Raw genomic sequence first — 18,606 nt, 5'->3', positions numbered from 1 at the left:
GAATTCTTAAAAATAACATAAGGAGAGGAGAAGAATTTTGTGTATTCTGAATGTCTGCTTGTGGCTGTATCACCTGGTAAGCAGGGATTCAGGACAGAGAGGGGTTTTCTCTCTAGACATGACTAACATTAACAAATAAGAAACTGGGGGATGGGGGCTGTATAATATAACAAATTAGTATAAGCTATAACAGATCTGTAGGAAACTGTGGTGAGAGACTTCAAGAATTTACTTTTGCACCAAGTAAACTATTCAAGGGTCCCATGTAGAATTTATTGTATTTTTATAAGAAGAAAAGCTAGGATTTTCTTCTTAAAACAGTTGTAGATAAATGTGATTTTGGATGTAGGAGTAGCTGGTCAAGATATATGAAGGATTGTTTTGGTTTTGATTAGGAAGTATGATACCTACTATTTTTGCACAGTTTTGGTGCAAATTGTTTACATGATATCACTAGTGGTGATCCAGACTGCATGGAGCTTTGGTTTGGCTTGCAAAATAATGAAGTGATATATTACATAAATGTCTCCTGTAGACTGTTTCCATTTTTTAAGTTGCTGTCATAGAAATAAAGGACTCAAACCAGCACATTGATTAAAGATAGGCTTACAGTCTAGTGTTTAGTTCAGATACAATTTTATATTTTTTATTTTAAACATTTTTTTACTGGATCTAATTTTAAAGCACAGAACTTCTTCTCTGGCATAAGCAGATGGTGGGGGATACAATACAGCATCATAAAGTCACCTTAGGACATTAGTATTCAGTGTTCGCAGATTTGGGGCTCTTCTTTTGCTCTGAGCCAGCTTTTAAAATTATAGTTGTTTTACTGATGCTTCTAGCTTTTTTTTTTTTTTATGTGACTACATCTTAATCTCCTTTTGCACCCATAAAACCCTGTAAACGATCACGCTGCCACTGTGAAGACCAGGTTTTAAGACAGGATTTTCACATATCCCTGTTAGCAGCCCTAACTGCTTGTGTCCTGTTCATCCTGACATTACCATGCCAGTAAGAAACTCATTGGTGTGTAAGAGTCATCCAAGGAGAGGAGAGTATTTCTAGGTGAAATACTGCAGCCAGATTTGTGTCTTGTGGCTTCAGCACACAGAGAAGAGCCTGGAACTGCTATCACTACAGTCAATTTTCTATTACCTAAGTAGCTGAAGTTCCTGTGCAAACCTTTAATCTCTCTGCAAGTAAAATGAATAAACTCAACCCGCCTACACTGTGAATTCAGTAGGGAGCTGATGTAGGAAAGCCACTGCTGGAAGGTCACACATTGCTTCTGGGCTTTAGCTCCTAGCAAGTGGTACATCTTTTGTTGGACAGATAGCAAGATAAGTCTTTCCCAAACATCCTGACTGTGTTCGAGGGAAGTTGTCCAAATTGTCTGTGAATTTTCAAAGCATGCAGAGAAATATGTTAAAGGTAAGGAGGAGGAAAAAAAATCTGTAAATAAGAAGGAACATTTCAGGCAGTTAGTAGTTGCATTGATGGTTTTCAATTTTCTTCCTGATTTAGGTTTATGAACACCAAGACGGAAGCAAGTCCCTGAAGTTGGGAGACTTTGGCCTAGCAACAATTGTGGATGGACCTCTATATACCGTCTGTGGGACCCCAACATATGTAGCTCCAGAAATCATTGCTGAAACTGGGTAAACCCCTTGTAGTGGTGATCCATTGATGTGTACTCACAAGAGCACATTCTTATCATTGTGCCAGACTGGAGTTCTTGCAATTAAGATTTTTATGCTGCCTTTGGTTGGCTATGATGCAGAATCATGGCTCATAGAACAATTCATGTGGAAGGGACCTCTGGAGGCGATCTTACCCAAACCAGTTCAGGGGAGGCTGGCTTTTGAGTTACATTGGCCAACCTCTGCCAGCTGTTGGCCTCAAACTTTTCAACTTAATACTGAGTTATTAACTAGCCCTTTGCAGATACAGTGGAAGTAATTCTATTCTCTAGAGACTGCTAACTACCATTCACTTAATTCTATTTTGTTATTTCACACTATCCTCCTCTGATTTGTTCCACAGAGTAAATGCCTGCCTGCTGGCTTGAGCAGTCTGTGTCCCCTTTGCAGACTTCATGTTGACAGGCATCACTAACTCAAGTAAACTCAACTTGAATTAGTTAACTAACTGAAGAATACAGCCCAATGTCTTCTGTGCACTCACACATTCTAATCTAATGTAATTTTAATTTTGATTTTAAGATGTAAATGCAAAAAATATTTGATAGCAGAATGAGGATTGGTAGGTAAAGAAAGTTCAGATGAGAATTTATGAGAAATTATTAATGATTCTGAACATATTTCCTCTGTAGTCTGTAAGAATCTGATGTCTCTAACCATGTCTCTCACACTTCTAGATATGGCTTGAAGGTGGACATCTGGGCAGCGGGTGTGATTACTTACATCCTGCTCTGTGGTTTTCCTCCATTCCGTGGGTATGGACTGACCTATTCAACCATCCTTGTTATGTGAATTGGTCCCTGTGCTCCTTTCACATTAAGCACAGAGATTCCCACTGGTAGAAGTTCTCTGCTCATAGGGTTTGATGTTTTTTTTCTGTGCTCTACATAGTGTTCTACACAAGCCCCATAAATGTCTGTGATTTTATGGTAAAATCTCTGTCTCGTGTTTATTATAGTTTAAACTTCATTGCATTGCAAAACAAGACCTTTCATTATAGGTTCTGTGTGCCTTTGTCTGAAGTTTTAAATACACTGTGAAATAACCATCTTCTTTCACAGACAAAATGCAGCATATTTTGTGGTTGGTAAAAGATAATTAAAATGCAAGCCAGTTAATAAGGGCGTGTCAAATATTTCATCTCCTCAAAGCAACTGCAAAGTTGTGGACAATCCTAAAGACAAGCAGAAGGGAAGAGTATACCACATGCACTGTGTTTTATGATCTCACCTTTAACACCCATGGCTGCATGTTTGGGGCAATCAACATCTTCCAAAAGCATACTAAGGCATGAGCAATTAAAAGCAATTTTAAGTCTATTGAGACCACATCTGAAAGTAATTTCTTTTTGGGTTTTGTTGTTGGTTTTCTTTGGTTTTTACTTTACAGAAGTGGAGATGACCAAGAAGTGCTTTTTGATCAGATTTTGATGGGACAGATGGATTTTCCATCTCCATATTGGGACAATGTTTCTGACTCTGCAAAGGTGAATTTTACAGTTGATGCTATTTTCTTCTACAGTATTATTTCCAGTGGGAGTGCCTAATGCATGTTGTCCTTTCACAGTGTTGTATTTGACATGTCTCATACATCTCCTGCTACACCTATAAATTCCTCTGGGTCACCAATTATGTTTCATTTAGTTACTGTCTTTTAGACCCCAGGTGGTTTTGAAATAGACCCCATTCTGAAATGGACATCGTATCTCTATGATTTCTCACACAACAGACACCAGCAGCCCTTATTGATTAAGAAAAAGTAATTCACTTCCTAGCTTGAAAGCTCTCTTGGACTGTGCTTTATATGTACTTATGAGGGGCACCAGGTACCAACCTGGAGCCTTTGAGTGTTATCTAATAATATTATGGAGAGGCTGATTTCCCTTATTGACCCCATTAGATGTTATGTCTGTTTTTTCTTCCTGTCAAAGAACCAGGCCTCCCATTGCCTTATTGTTGCAGAGTGGTATGAAATACAGACTTGTTCTGGTCACAGCTCTTGACCTGCAGGTTTTGGTGTGCTAAGGCAGATATAATTATTTACAGATACAGACCTTGACAGACTTCATTATACTTGCAAAGCAGATCAGGTTTTTTAACTCTCACCAATTCATTAGAGCAACAGTTTAACTCAAAGATTTTCTAGGGATCTGGCATTCACTGTAGTCATATATATAAATATATGTGGACAGAGACAAAATACATATGTGAATGTAAAAAAAATCACATGGTCATTCTGTAGATAGGTAAGTGCTTACTTTCAGTCAGTTTACTTCTCTGGTCTGTAAGGCAATCTATGAAAAACTGTCTTCCTGTTTCCTTCAGTGTGACAGGGTTTGATTAATCACAAGGAAAAAAAAAAGTTAAATTTGGAGGTGGATGCAGGTATGAGAGTAGCTCTGAATCTCCATTCTTTGGAGAGTTACATCCTGCTTTTACAGGTATGTGGAGACTTCTAACTAATGAGATTAAAGAATAAGATACAATCATAGAGTTGGAAGTCCTCTAAAGCAAATCATTGTGTTGTAGCAGGCATTATTTCATAGCATCATTAATGGGAACCTTGCAAGTCCTTTGCCAGTGGGTTTTCCTGTGAAACTTCTTCTGTCAAATAGTTCTGTCTAAAAATTCTGATTTGAAGCCTTAGCCTATCCATTTAAGTTATTCTTGTAATTAAGGATGAATAGCTTTGGTCTTTGGCGATGCGCCTTTATTTGCTGTCATATTGCCCTACTGTTTCCATGCACTCCACTCTGTGAATAAAATAATCTAGGTAATTGCAGAGAAAATCAGAGGATGAAAAATAATGATTTTAAGTGTCAGGGTTTTTTTTTTTAATATCTTCTATGTTATTTAAACAAGAGTTTAAAGTAAAACTCTTTGCTGGCTTTTTTTTCCCTACAGAGGAATTGGCTTTTTCTTAATGGAAAGCTAACCTAATTTCATGAGACCATCTGTTTTGCACAATATGTATTAAGTGCTTTTCTCTTAAACAGTGGCTTCAGAGCCGTAACTCAGAACTGTCTTCTAGCTTTTCAAGATACTGTCAGATATTGATTTAGAAGTTCAGCTGAGAGTTCATATGTTCATAGTTTTTCTATTTTTTGAATAATCTTAGTATATTTCTTCAGTCAGTAGTTCACTCTCTCTTTGAGCACTCTTACAAAATCAGTTAAAGAGTTCTGAAGTGTATGAACTGTTGATCTGTTCTTTGAAAGTGTTCTTTAATTTCAACTGTGTATTCAATTTCTCAGGAACTTATCACAATGATGCTTCAAGTAGATGTAGATCTGCGGTTCTCAGCCTTGCAAGTTCTTGAGCATCCATGGGTTAATGTAAGTATTTTCAGACTTGTATATGCTTCTTGCAATTCGACACCTTTGAGTTCTTTTCTGTCAAGCTCTTGCTATGCCCTTTTGGAAGCCAGCACATTCTAAAGATGCCACAGATTTAACTGGAAATCAGCTGGGTTACAGGCTGATTTACTGTATTTTGTACCTTGGAGTTGTCATTATTTTGTGTGTGCTCAGCTACATTTTCTCTGAAATGGAGTTTGAACAAATCTCAATCCAATTTGATAAATGTATATCTCTACCTCTCAGCTTGCAGGTTCAGTGACACATTTTATTCTCCTGAGATGAGGTGGGCTCAAAAATCTCACAGTCATGATTAAGAGTTACTGAAATATAGCCCATACTGTTAAAACTACTGTTAAACCTACTTGATCCAGAATGGAACAGGGAAACATTTAGAATCATATTTAGCTTCTGACGGTATTTAAGATTTGCTAATTATTCCAGACTATTTAACATGTTTTAAAATATTTGGATGACAAAAATAAAAAATCAGGATAATCTATATTCCAGTTCAGAAGGGATATCTGAAAAAGAAACACAATTGGGATGATCAGTGAAAAAAAAAATACAGGAAGAGGAAATAATGCTTCATTTTGTTTGTTGCAAGTTTGAGTGTGCAGTCCTCCCTGGAATACTCTTTGGTCCCTGAGCTGCTGTGTCCAAAATCCCTTTCTCACTAAAAAACCATTCTAAAAATTCAAATATACAGTCACCTCAGATATTAATTTTTTTTTATGAAAGAGTCCTCCATATAGAGTAGTAGTGATCACTTAAGTATTATTCAAGTACATGCTTTAAACTTGGAGAGCTCCTTTATTACACAAACTGCTTTAAACTTGCAGGGCTCCTTTATTACCCAAACTGCTTTTTAAATTGTAAATGCTATTAACATGCAGAGCTTTTCTGTGGTGTTTGAAGAGTACAAGGATCCAGGACAATGTCTGATGAAAATCTTTTCATTTTGAAGATGACATTCAAGCAGCTGAAATATTTATTTTCCTTGGTGCCAGGGGCTATCCTTGGACATAGTGTTCTGTCACAGTTTATAATGCCTTATGGTGATTGAGGGTTCTCTCTGTCTCCATGGGAGGAGGACATGTGGAGATTTTTGGAGTGCTGAAGAGGAAGAGATGGAAGTGACTGATCAGAAGCCACAGAGAGGCCAAGTCACCCACAGTGTGAGCCTGCACACTGCTGCTGAGATTACTGAAATGTCACTTGCTTACATCACTTAAGGAAGTGGTCACTAATCTTCCATTTTTTATGAAAAATATATTTGAAATGTTAATGTGCTACCCCCAGATACTTACTTTTTTTAAATTGCTGCACCATGATGTGTTTTAAAAAGCCATTTTAGTGTGATGTATAAAAAAGAAGAGGTGCAGCTCTTTGGCGGTAACCTGATGATAGTAGTGTGCAAGTGACATGAGGATCTGCTTCCCTGTCCTCAATAGTACCTGCTGGTGAGGATAGCAGGGGAGAGGAGCTGGGGTCTAAAGACATTTAACACTCCAGAGCTCTGCTAGAAAAACCTGAGCTCTGGTTACTGAAGCACCTTGGCAAATTCCTGAATTTCTGCGCAATAAGTTAACATGCAGAACCCTTTGCCAGAAGGTGGTGTAGAGAACTGGTATAAATGGACTCAAAAGAGAATTTAATACATTTTTGGAGGATGATCCCATTGGTGCTTATTAAATATAGTGGACTGGATAGACCTCTTGGTTCACAAAGTTCTTAAGTACTTGGTTGGCATGAACTAGACGATATACCAGGGAAAGTCCAAGATCTACTAGCTTCTATTAAATATACTACTTCTTAAAGAGTGCCTGTGATGCACTGTTAGAAACAGAATGCAGTGATCAATTAATCTGTGGTCTAGCTCTGGTGCACTTGCAGTTTTATGCTGGTAATAATTCTCTGCAATCAAAACCCATAGCAATTCTGTCTATATGTAAGTGAAACAAATATTCCATGACAATTCTCTAATTCCTTTTTTTCTGCTGCTTTTAATAACTGAAAAAAATCAGTATTTTTTCTGCATCATTACACTAGAGATAGTTCATAATGTGGATCAAAATTGCTTTTGAATTTTCTTATGTCCTCCATATATTTTTTCTGGAAGTAAAAAATCTAGCACTGGGAGCAGTTCAGGAAAGTGCTTTAACACATTCCAAACATTGCTCCCATTTCAAGACATCACACATGGAAGCACTTAATACTGGGCATCAAATTAACTAGATGGCACTACAATCCTAATTCACATTGGAAGAAATAAGAACATGGCTGAGTTGAAACAGGTGTTTAACTGGTTCCATGAGAAAGGGCACTTCCCTGAAGTGTGTCTGGGCAGTATCAGTAGATAAGCTAGCAAGGGCAGCCTGTTGATGCGCAGAGGCAGAAGGTAGAGTGTCAGATCCAACTACACATACCTCTGCCATCACTGGCTGGATCATCTGCAAATCTGTCACACAGCCTCCCTGCACCTCATTTTCCCAGCTTCAGGACAGAGAATTAATGCACTCATCCCTGTTTACAAAAGGCTCTGCAACCTATGTGTTGTAATTACCTGAGCAATTCTGTGTATACTGTCTTTCTGAGAAGAAATGGCACATGGAATTTTCACCTACACTCCATTTTCACAGGTAAACTGCTTTAATACTTTTCCATGGTGTCAAATGCTGGAGTTTACTTTCTCTATTACTTTTAGCTGGTATACGGCTCACTACAACACTTCCCTTATTTCAGTTTTGAATGTATTCAGAGTGTTAAAGCTACAGCTAAAATACTAGATAGAACAGCTGGCTTGAAAAGCAGGCATGTGTTTTCTTTGACAATTTTAAGAAACATTTTCTCTCTTTGATCAAACCTTTGATAGAAGTGTTGTAACTGCTTACACTGTATAAAACCATTTTGTAGATTGTAAATAACCATTCTACTTTATAGCTGCTTATTATGTGATTACTTGGTAAATTGCTGAGATTCCTGGAATGTGCTTTGACAGTTTCAGTAGGAGCAAACCCTCATTTCACTTTAAGATTTTGCTATAAAAATATCTGGATTCCTCTTGGAAACTGCAAAGCTTGTTATGGTCAGAGTCAGACCAGTAAAGCAGTTTCGATGTGAATAATATCCCAGCTGTTTTCAATTCAAAAAACAAAACCTGAAAAGATGTTGGCTACATGCCACTGCCACAGATGGAGATCTTGAATTCTTAATGCAATTCAGCAGCAGTTCTTTGCCCCCTCCATTTCGTTTATTTGGCTATTTGGCATCATCTCTCCTATGCAGTACACTTAGACCTGGAAAAAAATCCATTAGTTTATACTTCCCCTACAGGGACCCCAAATCTTTTTTTTTTTTTTTTTTTTTTTTTTTTTTTTTTTTTTTTTTTTTTTTTTTTGCAAAGTTAAAGAATTATAAAAGAGGCAGGAAGCTTGAGATTTGGCATTTTAAACTTTGATGTTATTGATAACCTGAAACAAGATACAGGACAAACTCATTCTTCTTTGTATAAGTAGTAAATGTTTCCTAATACATCCCTGAGCAGTGAAAGGGATGTATTAGGAAGGGTTGCTGAAAGGGATAGATTGCATTCTGTAAATCCTTCTCTGTTAAAATAATCAATATGAAATGCATGTTGTTGCTGGAAGAGAAAGATGGCACACAGTAGCCTAAAAAGAATTAGAGAACCTGGAGCTTTTTTATTTTTCCCTCAATATGTCTGCCTTGTAAATTTGTGTGCAAAAGAAATTAATAGCCAAGCGATACATATCATTAAGCTACACATTTGTAAGAAAACTAATTTTAAAAGACAATCGTTATTTTGCAGCTGCACTACTTTTGGTTACACCCTAGAACACTGTACAAAAAAAATTCCTTAGAATCCTTAAAGGAAACAGTGTCCAAAAGCTTTTCCAGCACTTCTATTTACACTAATTTCCTGCTGTTACTTGTATGATGATCTATTCATCTGACATTTGTAGACTCGGAAAGTAAAGCTCTTGTGACCATCTTGTGAAATGGATCTAAGCACCCCAGGGCAGTAGGAGTCTGGGAATCCTGAGCTTCATTACATCTTTATAACATTTACTTTGAGTGGCAATGTCTCCTGCCACAGGGAACAATACAAATATGAAAAAAAGTTTTTATCAATTACTAGCTTTTCTCCTCTTGCCTCTTTTTTATTGTTTTTTATTTTGAATTTTTGTAAATAGACCATGAAAGGTATTTTGTAGAGGCTGATTAAAAAACCTGAACAAACAAACAAACAAAAACCAAAATAAAACACCCCAAAACAAAAAACAAAAATGTGTTAACATTCCAAGCAGTTTATATTGTCCATGTGAAAACTCAAATTCTGAGCCAGAGTTTTCAAACTCTTTTGACTGCTCAGCTCCTGAGGTATGCACAGGAGAGCTCTTCTTTCAGACTATTAGCAGTCAACATCTTCTGAAGCTCATGACTCTTTAAAGTTCCTAGCTGGAGCAACAAAAATAACTGCTCATCTTAAAAAAAATCTTGTGATTAGTGCTAAGGCTGAGATGAAATTCTGTGATCCCACTGCCAAAATCAAAGGCTTAGAAAAGGGAAAGAAACAGTTAACCTCTGCAGGGTTTGACATCCCTACCATTTCAGCAACCCAATGAAATTCTTGTCAGCAGTGTTTACACTGTTCTCCAGTTCTACAACCTATCCTGATGATTCTGATCAATTTGATATTTGATGGGGTGTTTTTTTCACTTCTTGCCCTTTAAAACTGCAGAGCCACTTGTTTTGTATTTAGATAAACAGCTGTCATCTCTCACCCTCAATAGCTATCTTTTTGTTGACTGAAATAATTCTAGGAGCCAGTTTAATATATATTGATTTCTTTATAAAGCATTTTTGAATAAAAGAGAACTACTAAACATCAGATGGCACTAACAGTAGTAATAAAAACTTAGTAACAATAGAGGAATTCTGATATATCTCTATGCTGCATCTTAAACTGGGCTGGAAGGTATTTCATCTGAAAGCTGGAGCCCAAACTCTGTGTCTGTGGCATGCTGCCACAGGAGCTGTGGGTGTGGTTCTTCACCAATAAAATATGACCACAGTCTTGGTAACTATTGTCTTGTCTGTAATTTAGTCTTTTTACAAGATGACATGAACGCTTGGCAGACTTTCATGTCAAGAAAGCCAAGAGAATGATTTTATTTTTCTTCCCTCCTCTCGTGACGAGGAGTTCACTTTACAGACTAGCTTTCTTCTGGGAAAGGCAAGGTCAACGGGAAGCAGGTTATTTTTAGGGGTCATATACCACCAAGCCAGGACTCCCAGTGATAGACAATGATCAGCTACTGGGTTCTATTGTTTTGTTTTGTGTTTTGCAGCTGTGTGCACTTGACCATATTTTGCCAGCTAAGACATTTTGTTAAGGGGTGAGTAAGGGATCTCTAAACACAAACTCCCCAAGCTAAATAAATAACAAACCCTACCAACCTCCCTAAAATTCCCATACACTCACTGAACTCATGATTTACTGCAGCAGCTCTGTAACTCTTTAAGGGCACTCATAATGGCTGAAAAATAAAAGAAAAAAGTGTCTGTCATCTCTTACTATTCTGATATTTTCTTATTTTCCTTTATTCTGCTAGGATTTTGCCTCAGTGGAGTTTAAGAATTATTTCATTTGTTTATTCCTATACATACCATGCAGCACCAGTCAGGGATGACTATGGCACATGGCTCTGTATATTTTGCCTGTTGTATATTTTGTTTCCTATTCCACGTGTTCTGCGTATTTGTTGCCTGAAATCCTGCTGCTAGTGAGGGTCTCACTTAGTAGTGGCTTTTTACACGTTTTTAAGGCATAAAGATCTTTGCTACAATTTCTATAAAACCCTCCTCTTTTCCTGGGCTTGAATTCAGTGTACGGACTTGTGCAAAACCACAAACTCCATTCTTTCTGTCAGGGTTTCTGCTCAGTATGAAGGATGCCAGTCTCCCTAGGTGCAGGTATCCAGGTTTGCTCTCCAAAGTGAGAAGACTCAGCTGGAAGGAGGAATGACCCAGCCCAACCTCTTGTTTTTGTAATATCTTGGAGACTTTTTACTTTTGAGGTCATTATCATTAAATTTATGTGATGAGTAAACAGAATCTTAAACACATCTGAAGTCCTCAGGTTTTGAAATATCAATGGGCATAAAAATAACTGGGTAGTGGTAATTAATGAAAGAAAATTGTAAGAAATGTTAAGGAAAATGAATTGTTTAACAATTATTATTAATTAACATTACCTAAAGTTTGAGAAGAAAATATTGGGTAAAGAAGAAGAGAGAGACTGCTTGGTGCCATAATGTGTTCATCTTGTAAGTACCTTAAATGTATTTATTGATGGAGACAATGATTGACCCATATTTTAATACAAACATTTTGTAAAATTTTCTGTATTGACCTATCAGAATCACCTCACAGTTCCTCTTTTTTTTGTCTTTCCTCTCTGAAGTTTTATTTTGCTTTATTTGTCTGCAGGATGATGGCCTTCCAGAGAACGAACATCAGCTCTCAGTAGCTGGGAAGATAAAGAAGCATTTCAACACAGGCCCTAAGCCAAACAGCACAGCAGCTGGAGTTTCTGTCATAGCAGTAAGCATCTGATATACACAGATGAAACAGATTTGTGTGCCCACCAGCCAGTTTTGTGTTTATGACACCAAAAGAAAACAGAGAGGGTTAATATTTAGATAAATGTAGCATTTAATTAATATCAGCATAGTTAGACTGGTATCCTGCACAACTTCTCCTTTGGTTCTCCTTGTGAGTCACATTGTTATTTAACTGCCCTAGGAGGTATAACTGTACACACAGAACACAGTTCCACATTTTACCAAAAGATCAGTGGACCTAACTCCAACATAAATTCAACCATTTGAACTGGGATCATGACATTTTACTTGGCAGTAGACTCATACGGATTTAGGCCACACAGAGATTGTAGGAGGACAGCAGCACTTTAAAATGGAAATTTCTTCAGAATTTAATTGAAAATCTCTATGGCAGCCTAAACCTCTCCTCTCTGAAGACATGAAAGAGAGCTGTGATGCCTCACTGCTGCCTTCATGGTTAACATGAGTCTAGTCGCTTCAGATTTAGCTGGGCAGCAGCATGTTATTGTAGTGCCACACACAACCTGCTTCCCTGTCAGCAGAAGTATTTAATGGGGTAAAGACTTAATGGAACTTCTTGCTGCCTTCTGTCACATTGCAATTCCAGTGGAGCCATTCCAGGTTTGAACATGTCAGTGTCTGAAACAAAGCTTGGCCAAAATTTTGACCAAGCTTTACTGAGATTTCAATGGCATCCTCAGTGGAGCATACATCACATACAATTGTATTTTTTCCTCACAAATGCACATGTGTATTACATATACGTGGACATAGGATATATTCAGCATATGAAGAGATTATTCATACTAATGCCATTGAATAGTAACATGCACATCCTTCACATTTTTGATACATCTGCTTGTGTTTGTAAGCTTTCCTTTATTACTCATAGTAATGTGAACACTCCAAAGAGTCACTAAAAATGTGACATGTTAAACGTAACCATTCCCATATCAGATTACTCAATGTTCATTCCCAGCTTCCATAAATTGCAGGTGGTGTGACTGCACATGTACACTTTCTTGTACTGTTTCCACTTTCATGTTTCTCAGCTCAGCCCCTCCAGTGTTGAGTTAAATCAGCATGAAATAAATTCAGCTCAGCACATGCAATCTGGCTCACAGGTGTGAAGTGCTTGTGCAGCAAAAGGGATACTCTCTCAAAGTTACTTGGTATAAGTACTAAAAATTTCAAACTGTGCCTCTCTCATATTTTTTCTTTACTCTTTCTTACCCTGAATGTCCTCAACATGGCAGCAAGTTGTTCCTCATGCTTTTCCTAGATTTTTTCAGTCATCAGCTAACATAGTCAGCATTTATTTATTTTCATTTTTAAGCAATAATACTGCAGCAACTCTCCCACAACTAAAACATCACATACCCATTGCTCATCTGAACTGCAGGTATGTTCTTTATAGACTAGCTGAAACTGTGTTCCTATTGAATGGACTGCCAGCACGCTTGTCCATGAGAATTACTGCTCAGATCCTCCATGCTAATGACTTCAAAGCTTAAAAGCAAGAAATGATGCCTCTGTCCTCATCCATCCCTTGCCTCCTTTATGTTTTTAATTTCCCTGCCCTCCCCTTTTTTTTATTTGCCCCAGTTGCTTTGCCAAGGAATTGTTTGCAGCAGTTTAACACCCGAGTAATGAAAAAGGCACTGTAGTGAATCTGTACACTGCAAAAAATCAGGAAAAAATGTGTATGATTAATTATATTCTTAATGACTTTTATTTGTTTTTTAGTGTATGGAAATTTAACAGATTATTTTTAGCAATCATCTCTGTGGGCAAACTTCATATTCTGACACGACTGATCCTGCAACTCGGCCTATAAAGTAGAAATATTTAGAATACTTAGAAGAGATAGGGAAATACAGACCTCTTTAGTGTTTTGGTAATGTTTCGGAATGCTAGATAATTTCCATTTTATTAATAAATTAGTTTTGTTTTCTACAAAAATAATTGAATATGTAAAAGAAAGCCAAAAGCAGAACAACAATGTCTTTAATTGTTGTTTCTGCATTTGGTAGTCTATTTAATATACATTTGACATGCATGTCACCAGAGTTTTATGTTTAGGAATCTCCCTTTAACTGTGAAATCTCAAATAAGCTAAAATTAAATCGTATTAACAAAGGCTGGTCTAGATTTAGAGCTTTCAAAGTATGTATAGAGGCTGTAACATATTGTTTGGCACTAACGACATGCGCTAACTATATTTGCTAAAAAAAATACTGGGGGTTTGTGCCTGCCTGTATGTTTACATACTTTTTGAGAGAATACTTGTGTATATAATATATAGAATTGCCATCTGTATATTATATAACACATGTGTGTCTGTGTTTGTGAAAATGTGTTAATATGTGTTTATATTTCTGCAGCTTAATAGTATGAAAGATAAATATTATCATTATTTTGAGTATTATAACCCTGTTTATGTACAGAGCTCGCTAATATGTGGTATTTAGTTCTTAGTTTGTCCTCACATTGGTATGATGTGATATTACATGCCTGTTTTCTCTGGTGGTAAAAAGTAACACACCTCAAAGATCTCAAGGAATATTTATCATATGCACCAATTAAAACTATTATATGAAAATTAAGTTCCTAAAGCTGTGTCTCTGGTCAGCTTGACTGAAAGGAAGTTTGAAGCTACATGTGTTTTTACAACTTCTGTGGCTACTGCTTCCTTCAGCAATGTCCAAATTGCCTCGATTCCTTTGGTTCAGACTTATGTCTGCTTTATTGATGCGGTAATCTCAGTAAAAGTTGTCTCTGTCTATCCAAGGCAGAGACATCCTACTTCTCGTGCATGTGTCCAGACTTCAAGTTTGTCCACATTTGAAAGGATTCGTCAGTTTGGACAAACTACCCTAATGAACATGTGCATGCCTAGCAAAGCAGTTCATTTGCTGATGTAGTAGAATGATTTCTCTAAAAAAATTAGCTATACAAGTGAAGAGACTTTTCTGTTGATGCAATAATACATCATTAAAAGTTCTGCCAGAGTAACTATGTCCATTGGGAAAAAATTCCCCTGAACCAACATAGCTTTGCCAGCAAATTTTTAATTGGAGAGCTAGCTTTTAAAACAGCAAGAGAATTAGCAAGTCCCAAAAAAACACTGCTTGCTGAAGAGAGACTATGTAGGAGAAATATCACTTTACTTGCCCTGTTCTTAAACTCTTGTCACAGGCGTTGACTACCGGTCTCTGTGGGAGACCATTTGGGCTAGTGCCCTTCAGTCTGTGTCAGAATGGCCACATTACTGTTAAGCATGTGCCAAAATATTTGCAGGATCATGTTTCTCGTACAGCTTTTCAATAGGAGCAGTATTTTTTAGTTCTGTGATGGTGTTTATAAAAGGTACTGCAGTAAAAACATAAAAGCAGGTTTACATTAACTAGCCTTTTTAAAATTTTGGGGTAGGTTTTATTCTTCAGCTCTTCGAGGGTGTCAATTCCATTTATTTTGGTTTGGCCACAAAACAGTACCCTTGTGGCTGTACCCTTTAGGCTTCAGTGACAGTGGCTAGAGCGACTAAGAGTGCAAATCACTTTCTAAGAATGCTTCTGCAGTCCAAAGGTGTGCTGTAATTCCTTGTATGAACCGAGCATTGTTTAATACATGTCCTTGTCTGAAGTGTTAAATCTTAGCCTGTATGTCATCACTTTGGTGCTTGTACTTTTGCCATTGTTAGGACAGAGAAAAAGACTAATGCTAATCTGCTGTTAAGGTTGTATGAGGTCTTTCTCTTGGCAATGGGAGTAAACTCCAGCTGGAGATGCAGAGTAAACAAGTAGAACAGAAAAGGAGAAAAGCTGCTTAGAAAGTTGGTGCAGCTCCCTTCTGCTCACAGGGTCCTGGGTTGAGGACCCTGGCAATGGGCAGGCAGCATGTGGGTCACTGCCCTGCGTTCTGCCGATTTTAAAATGAAAATTACCCATGCCAAGTGGAATTTTTAGTCTTGGGATTTCTTGGTTGGTGTGGAGGAGAAGCCAAGCCTAGCCTGTACGTTTTGCTTAAAGTTTTAAAGCTGAACCTGTGTCTCGGCTATCCTTTTACATCTATTGTCTGTGTTGTCCTGGGGTCATTTTCCACAGTTGGGTTTCTCATGGCAGGATTTCCACACCACCAAAATTGTTTAAGCTCTTGTTAGGGAGCGATTTTTCCCATTTTTTCTGAATAAATTTTTGGCTATTCAATTTTAGGGCAATATTTTTTATCTGCTTTTTAGGAAATCATCCCTTTTGTGTGTTTTATGTGCAGCATACAAGGAAGCCAGTAGATGGCAATAGCAGACCAGCATAGTTAAACCAACACAAATTTAACTCTAGGTACAAGGTTCCCATGGTTTTAAACAGGAAACATGATTTAAATAATTCTAAATAGGATGAAAGAAGCATTGTTTTAGCAAAAAAGAATAAAATATTAAATTCTACACTTGCAGAGGAGTCATCAAGAAAAAGTTAAATTTGCAGTTAGTTCCTAACTCCCCTTTAAGTGGTTGGTACCTGGAAATGTGTTGAACTGCTATTCTGAATTTAGAATTAGAAACTGTCATCAGTATTGGAAATATATGCTACACTCTTATTGAAGCCCAAAATGGCCTTTTCCCTTCACAGAGAAAAAATTTGAAAATCATTGCAACAGTTTTCGTGCAGTTACAGTTTCTCTGTCAAGATTTTTTCCCCAAAATTTTATGTAATTCAGCTAAATTATATTTCTACCGTCTGTTAGTGCAGCACAGAAGGGTTAGGGAAAAGAACACATTTTCTTTGTTCCTATGCACATGATTTTGCTGATGATAAACTAAAAGAAAGATCCATAGTCCTTAAGTAATATCACCAGCACAATTTCCTGGACACAATGTTAAGTTCATTTTCATTTTGACTTTAATTGGTGCAATTTTAAACCAAATAGTTTTGTACTGTTATCTTTTTGAGCATGAGGTGTAAGTTGAAATGATAAACAATGTTATTCATGGCTCTGAGTAGTCCTACTCTCCAAGGTTAACACATTTTTAGAAATGAATTACCATGATTGATGGGGTATCAAAATCTGATTCTTTTCATCTTTACACATTCCATGATTATGAAGCAGTCTAATTTAAGACTTGTGTAGTCTGTCTAGCCTGCTCCTTGTGATGGTTGCACTGCATTTAATTTTTTAAAAATTATTATTTTTGAACTTCTCAGTTTAATTGCAAAAGATAATATTCTATTACTGGTATGTGCAACTTAAAAGGGCACTACTGTCTTTGGAGGTAACAAATATTTCAGACTTTTAAATGAATGCATTATGCATTAACTAATGGATTTGCAAACCCCGTTTTAGTTTGAATAAATTGGCTTCTAATTTGGCAAGACTAAATCTAGAATTAGTATATTTTTCTTTTATTTCTTTTTTTTTTTTTTTTTCCTTTTTCCTGTGCAGTACATAGCTTTAGGATGTTAGATAAGAGTGAAAGTGAAAAGAGTAAATATGCACTAAATAAGGAACAGCTTGCTCTGGAGTCTGAATTCTCTAGCCTAATGTTGATCCACTGAGTTGCCCCATTTCTCTCTGCTCAGCTGGACCACGGGTTTACCATCAAGAGATCAGGGTCTTTGGACTACTACCAACAACCAGGAATGTATTGGATAAGGTATGAGATGGTGCAGCGCCAACAGTCAGTGTTTCCATGGCAACGTGCTGGCAGTCTCCATTAACCAGTTCCTTCAGTGGATAAACATGCTTTTTGATTTGTTATCCGGTCCATATGCTGCTTTATCAGTTTCGTTTTAATCTTGATTGAGATGCCACACCCCCTCATTCCCTTTCTTCACCCATCCCTCACACCCACATTGCCAGCTTTCTCTTCATTGCACATGCTCAGTATCAATCTCCCCTGTAGTTAAAAGGACAGTGTATATAGAAAATCTACAGATATGCTGAAGTACGCACCCTCCCCCTCCCTTCTGCTTGTTAAGGCATCTGCTTCCCCTGTGCTCCTGTTTCAAAACACACGGAGCAGCAGCAGTCCCTCAGCATATATTTTCCTCTTTTTCCATATAAGATGTGGAGCTATATACTGTCATTTTAAACCCACTAAACACAATCCTTACCTTAGATTGAACAATGCATTTGCATAACGCGGGCATAGAAACTCTCCCAAGTTCACTGAAATACAATGCATTGTATGTGCTGGTAAGCTTGTGTTTCTAACAATGCATTCCTTCTCTTTTCTTTTTAAAACCCTTCTGATACCTATTTATTTTGGTTTGATTTTTTTTTTAAATATTGCATGAGTCTCTTGAATATATTTATCTTCATTGTGTAACTGTGCCAGGGTTGTTGTTAGCTGGCTTAACCTGTATGATAAAATGGGGCTCTGGGCGGGAGGGGCTTATTCTGGAGTGGGGGCAAGGTGGTTTCCAGGTCTGATAGCCCACGAGAGGCCCACCCACCTCCTCAATAAATCCAGAGTACTGGAGTTCCCATCAAGTGGTTACTTGCTGTCTTTTTCCTTATTACTCACAAGACTTGCATTTTGGTAACTGGAGAAATTTTATAAGTTTACGGTGAGGCCTGTGTTTTCTAACGCTGCCTTTAAGAACTTGTCTGTGAGGGGTTTGTAAAATCTCAGCAAAGTAACCACCTTAGCAAAACAGCAGAGATGGTCACTGTAAGTGTTTCCACTAAGTAAAACTCCCACCCTGGATCATTTCACCAAGTGCATGGATCGAGCTGCAGCACGCTTTCCATAAAATCTAACGGTTCCCTGAGCACACACTGAGGGCTAAGTAATTTCTGATATGGATGTTCTGGGGAAAGAAAAACGAAACAAACCCGAACTCAAAAATAAGCCTATTTTCAGGCAAAAAAGTAGAAAATCAATCCTATTCAGGAGTTGAACGCT

At 37.4% G+C, this 18,606-nt stretch overlaps 1 protein-coding gene across 3 annotated transcripts in view; it reads left to right on the top strand.

The window, feature by feature from the left end:
- Window positions 1-18,606, top strand: part of DCLK1 (doublecortin like kinase 1) — a 237,884-nt gene that overhangs the window by 202,424 nt on the left and 16,854 nt on the right. For 2 of the 3 annotated variants that reach the window (XM_058800587.1, XM_058800589.1), the window contains 5 exons: window positions 1,525-1,658; window positions 2,378-2,455; window positions 3,090-3,186; window positions 4,954-5,034; window positions 11,569-11,682. In XM_058800587.1, the coding sequence (XP_058656570.1) occupies window positions 1,525-1,658; window positions 2,378-2,455; window positions 3,090-3,186; window positions 4,954-5,034; window positions 11,569-11,682 (504 nt within the window). Of the gene's footprint in view, window positions 1-1,524; window positions 1,659-2,377; window positions 2,456-3,089; window positions 3,187-4,953; window positions 5,035-11,568; window positions 11,683-17,278; window positions 17,353-18,606 lie in introns of all 3 variants that reach the window. The other variant, XM_058800588.1, reaches the window with a different exon arrangement.

This window comes from Ammospiza caudacuta, chromosome 2 (assembly GCF_027887145.1).
Source record: "Ammospiza caudacuta isolate bAmmCau1 chromosome 2, bAmmCau1.pri, whole genome shotgun sequence".
In the NCBI taxonomy this organism is placed as follows: domain Eukaryota; kingdom Metazoa; phylum Chordata; class Aves; order Passeriformes; family Passerellidae; genus Ammospiza; species Ammospiza caudacuta.
Note: the sequence above shows the minus strand (reverse complement) of the source record. Positions and strands in the feature narration are given on the sequence as shown.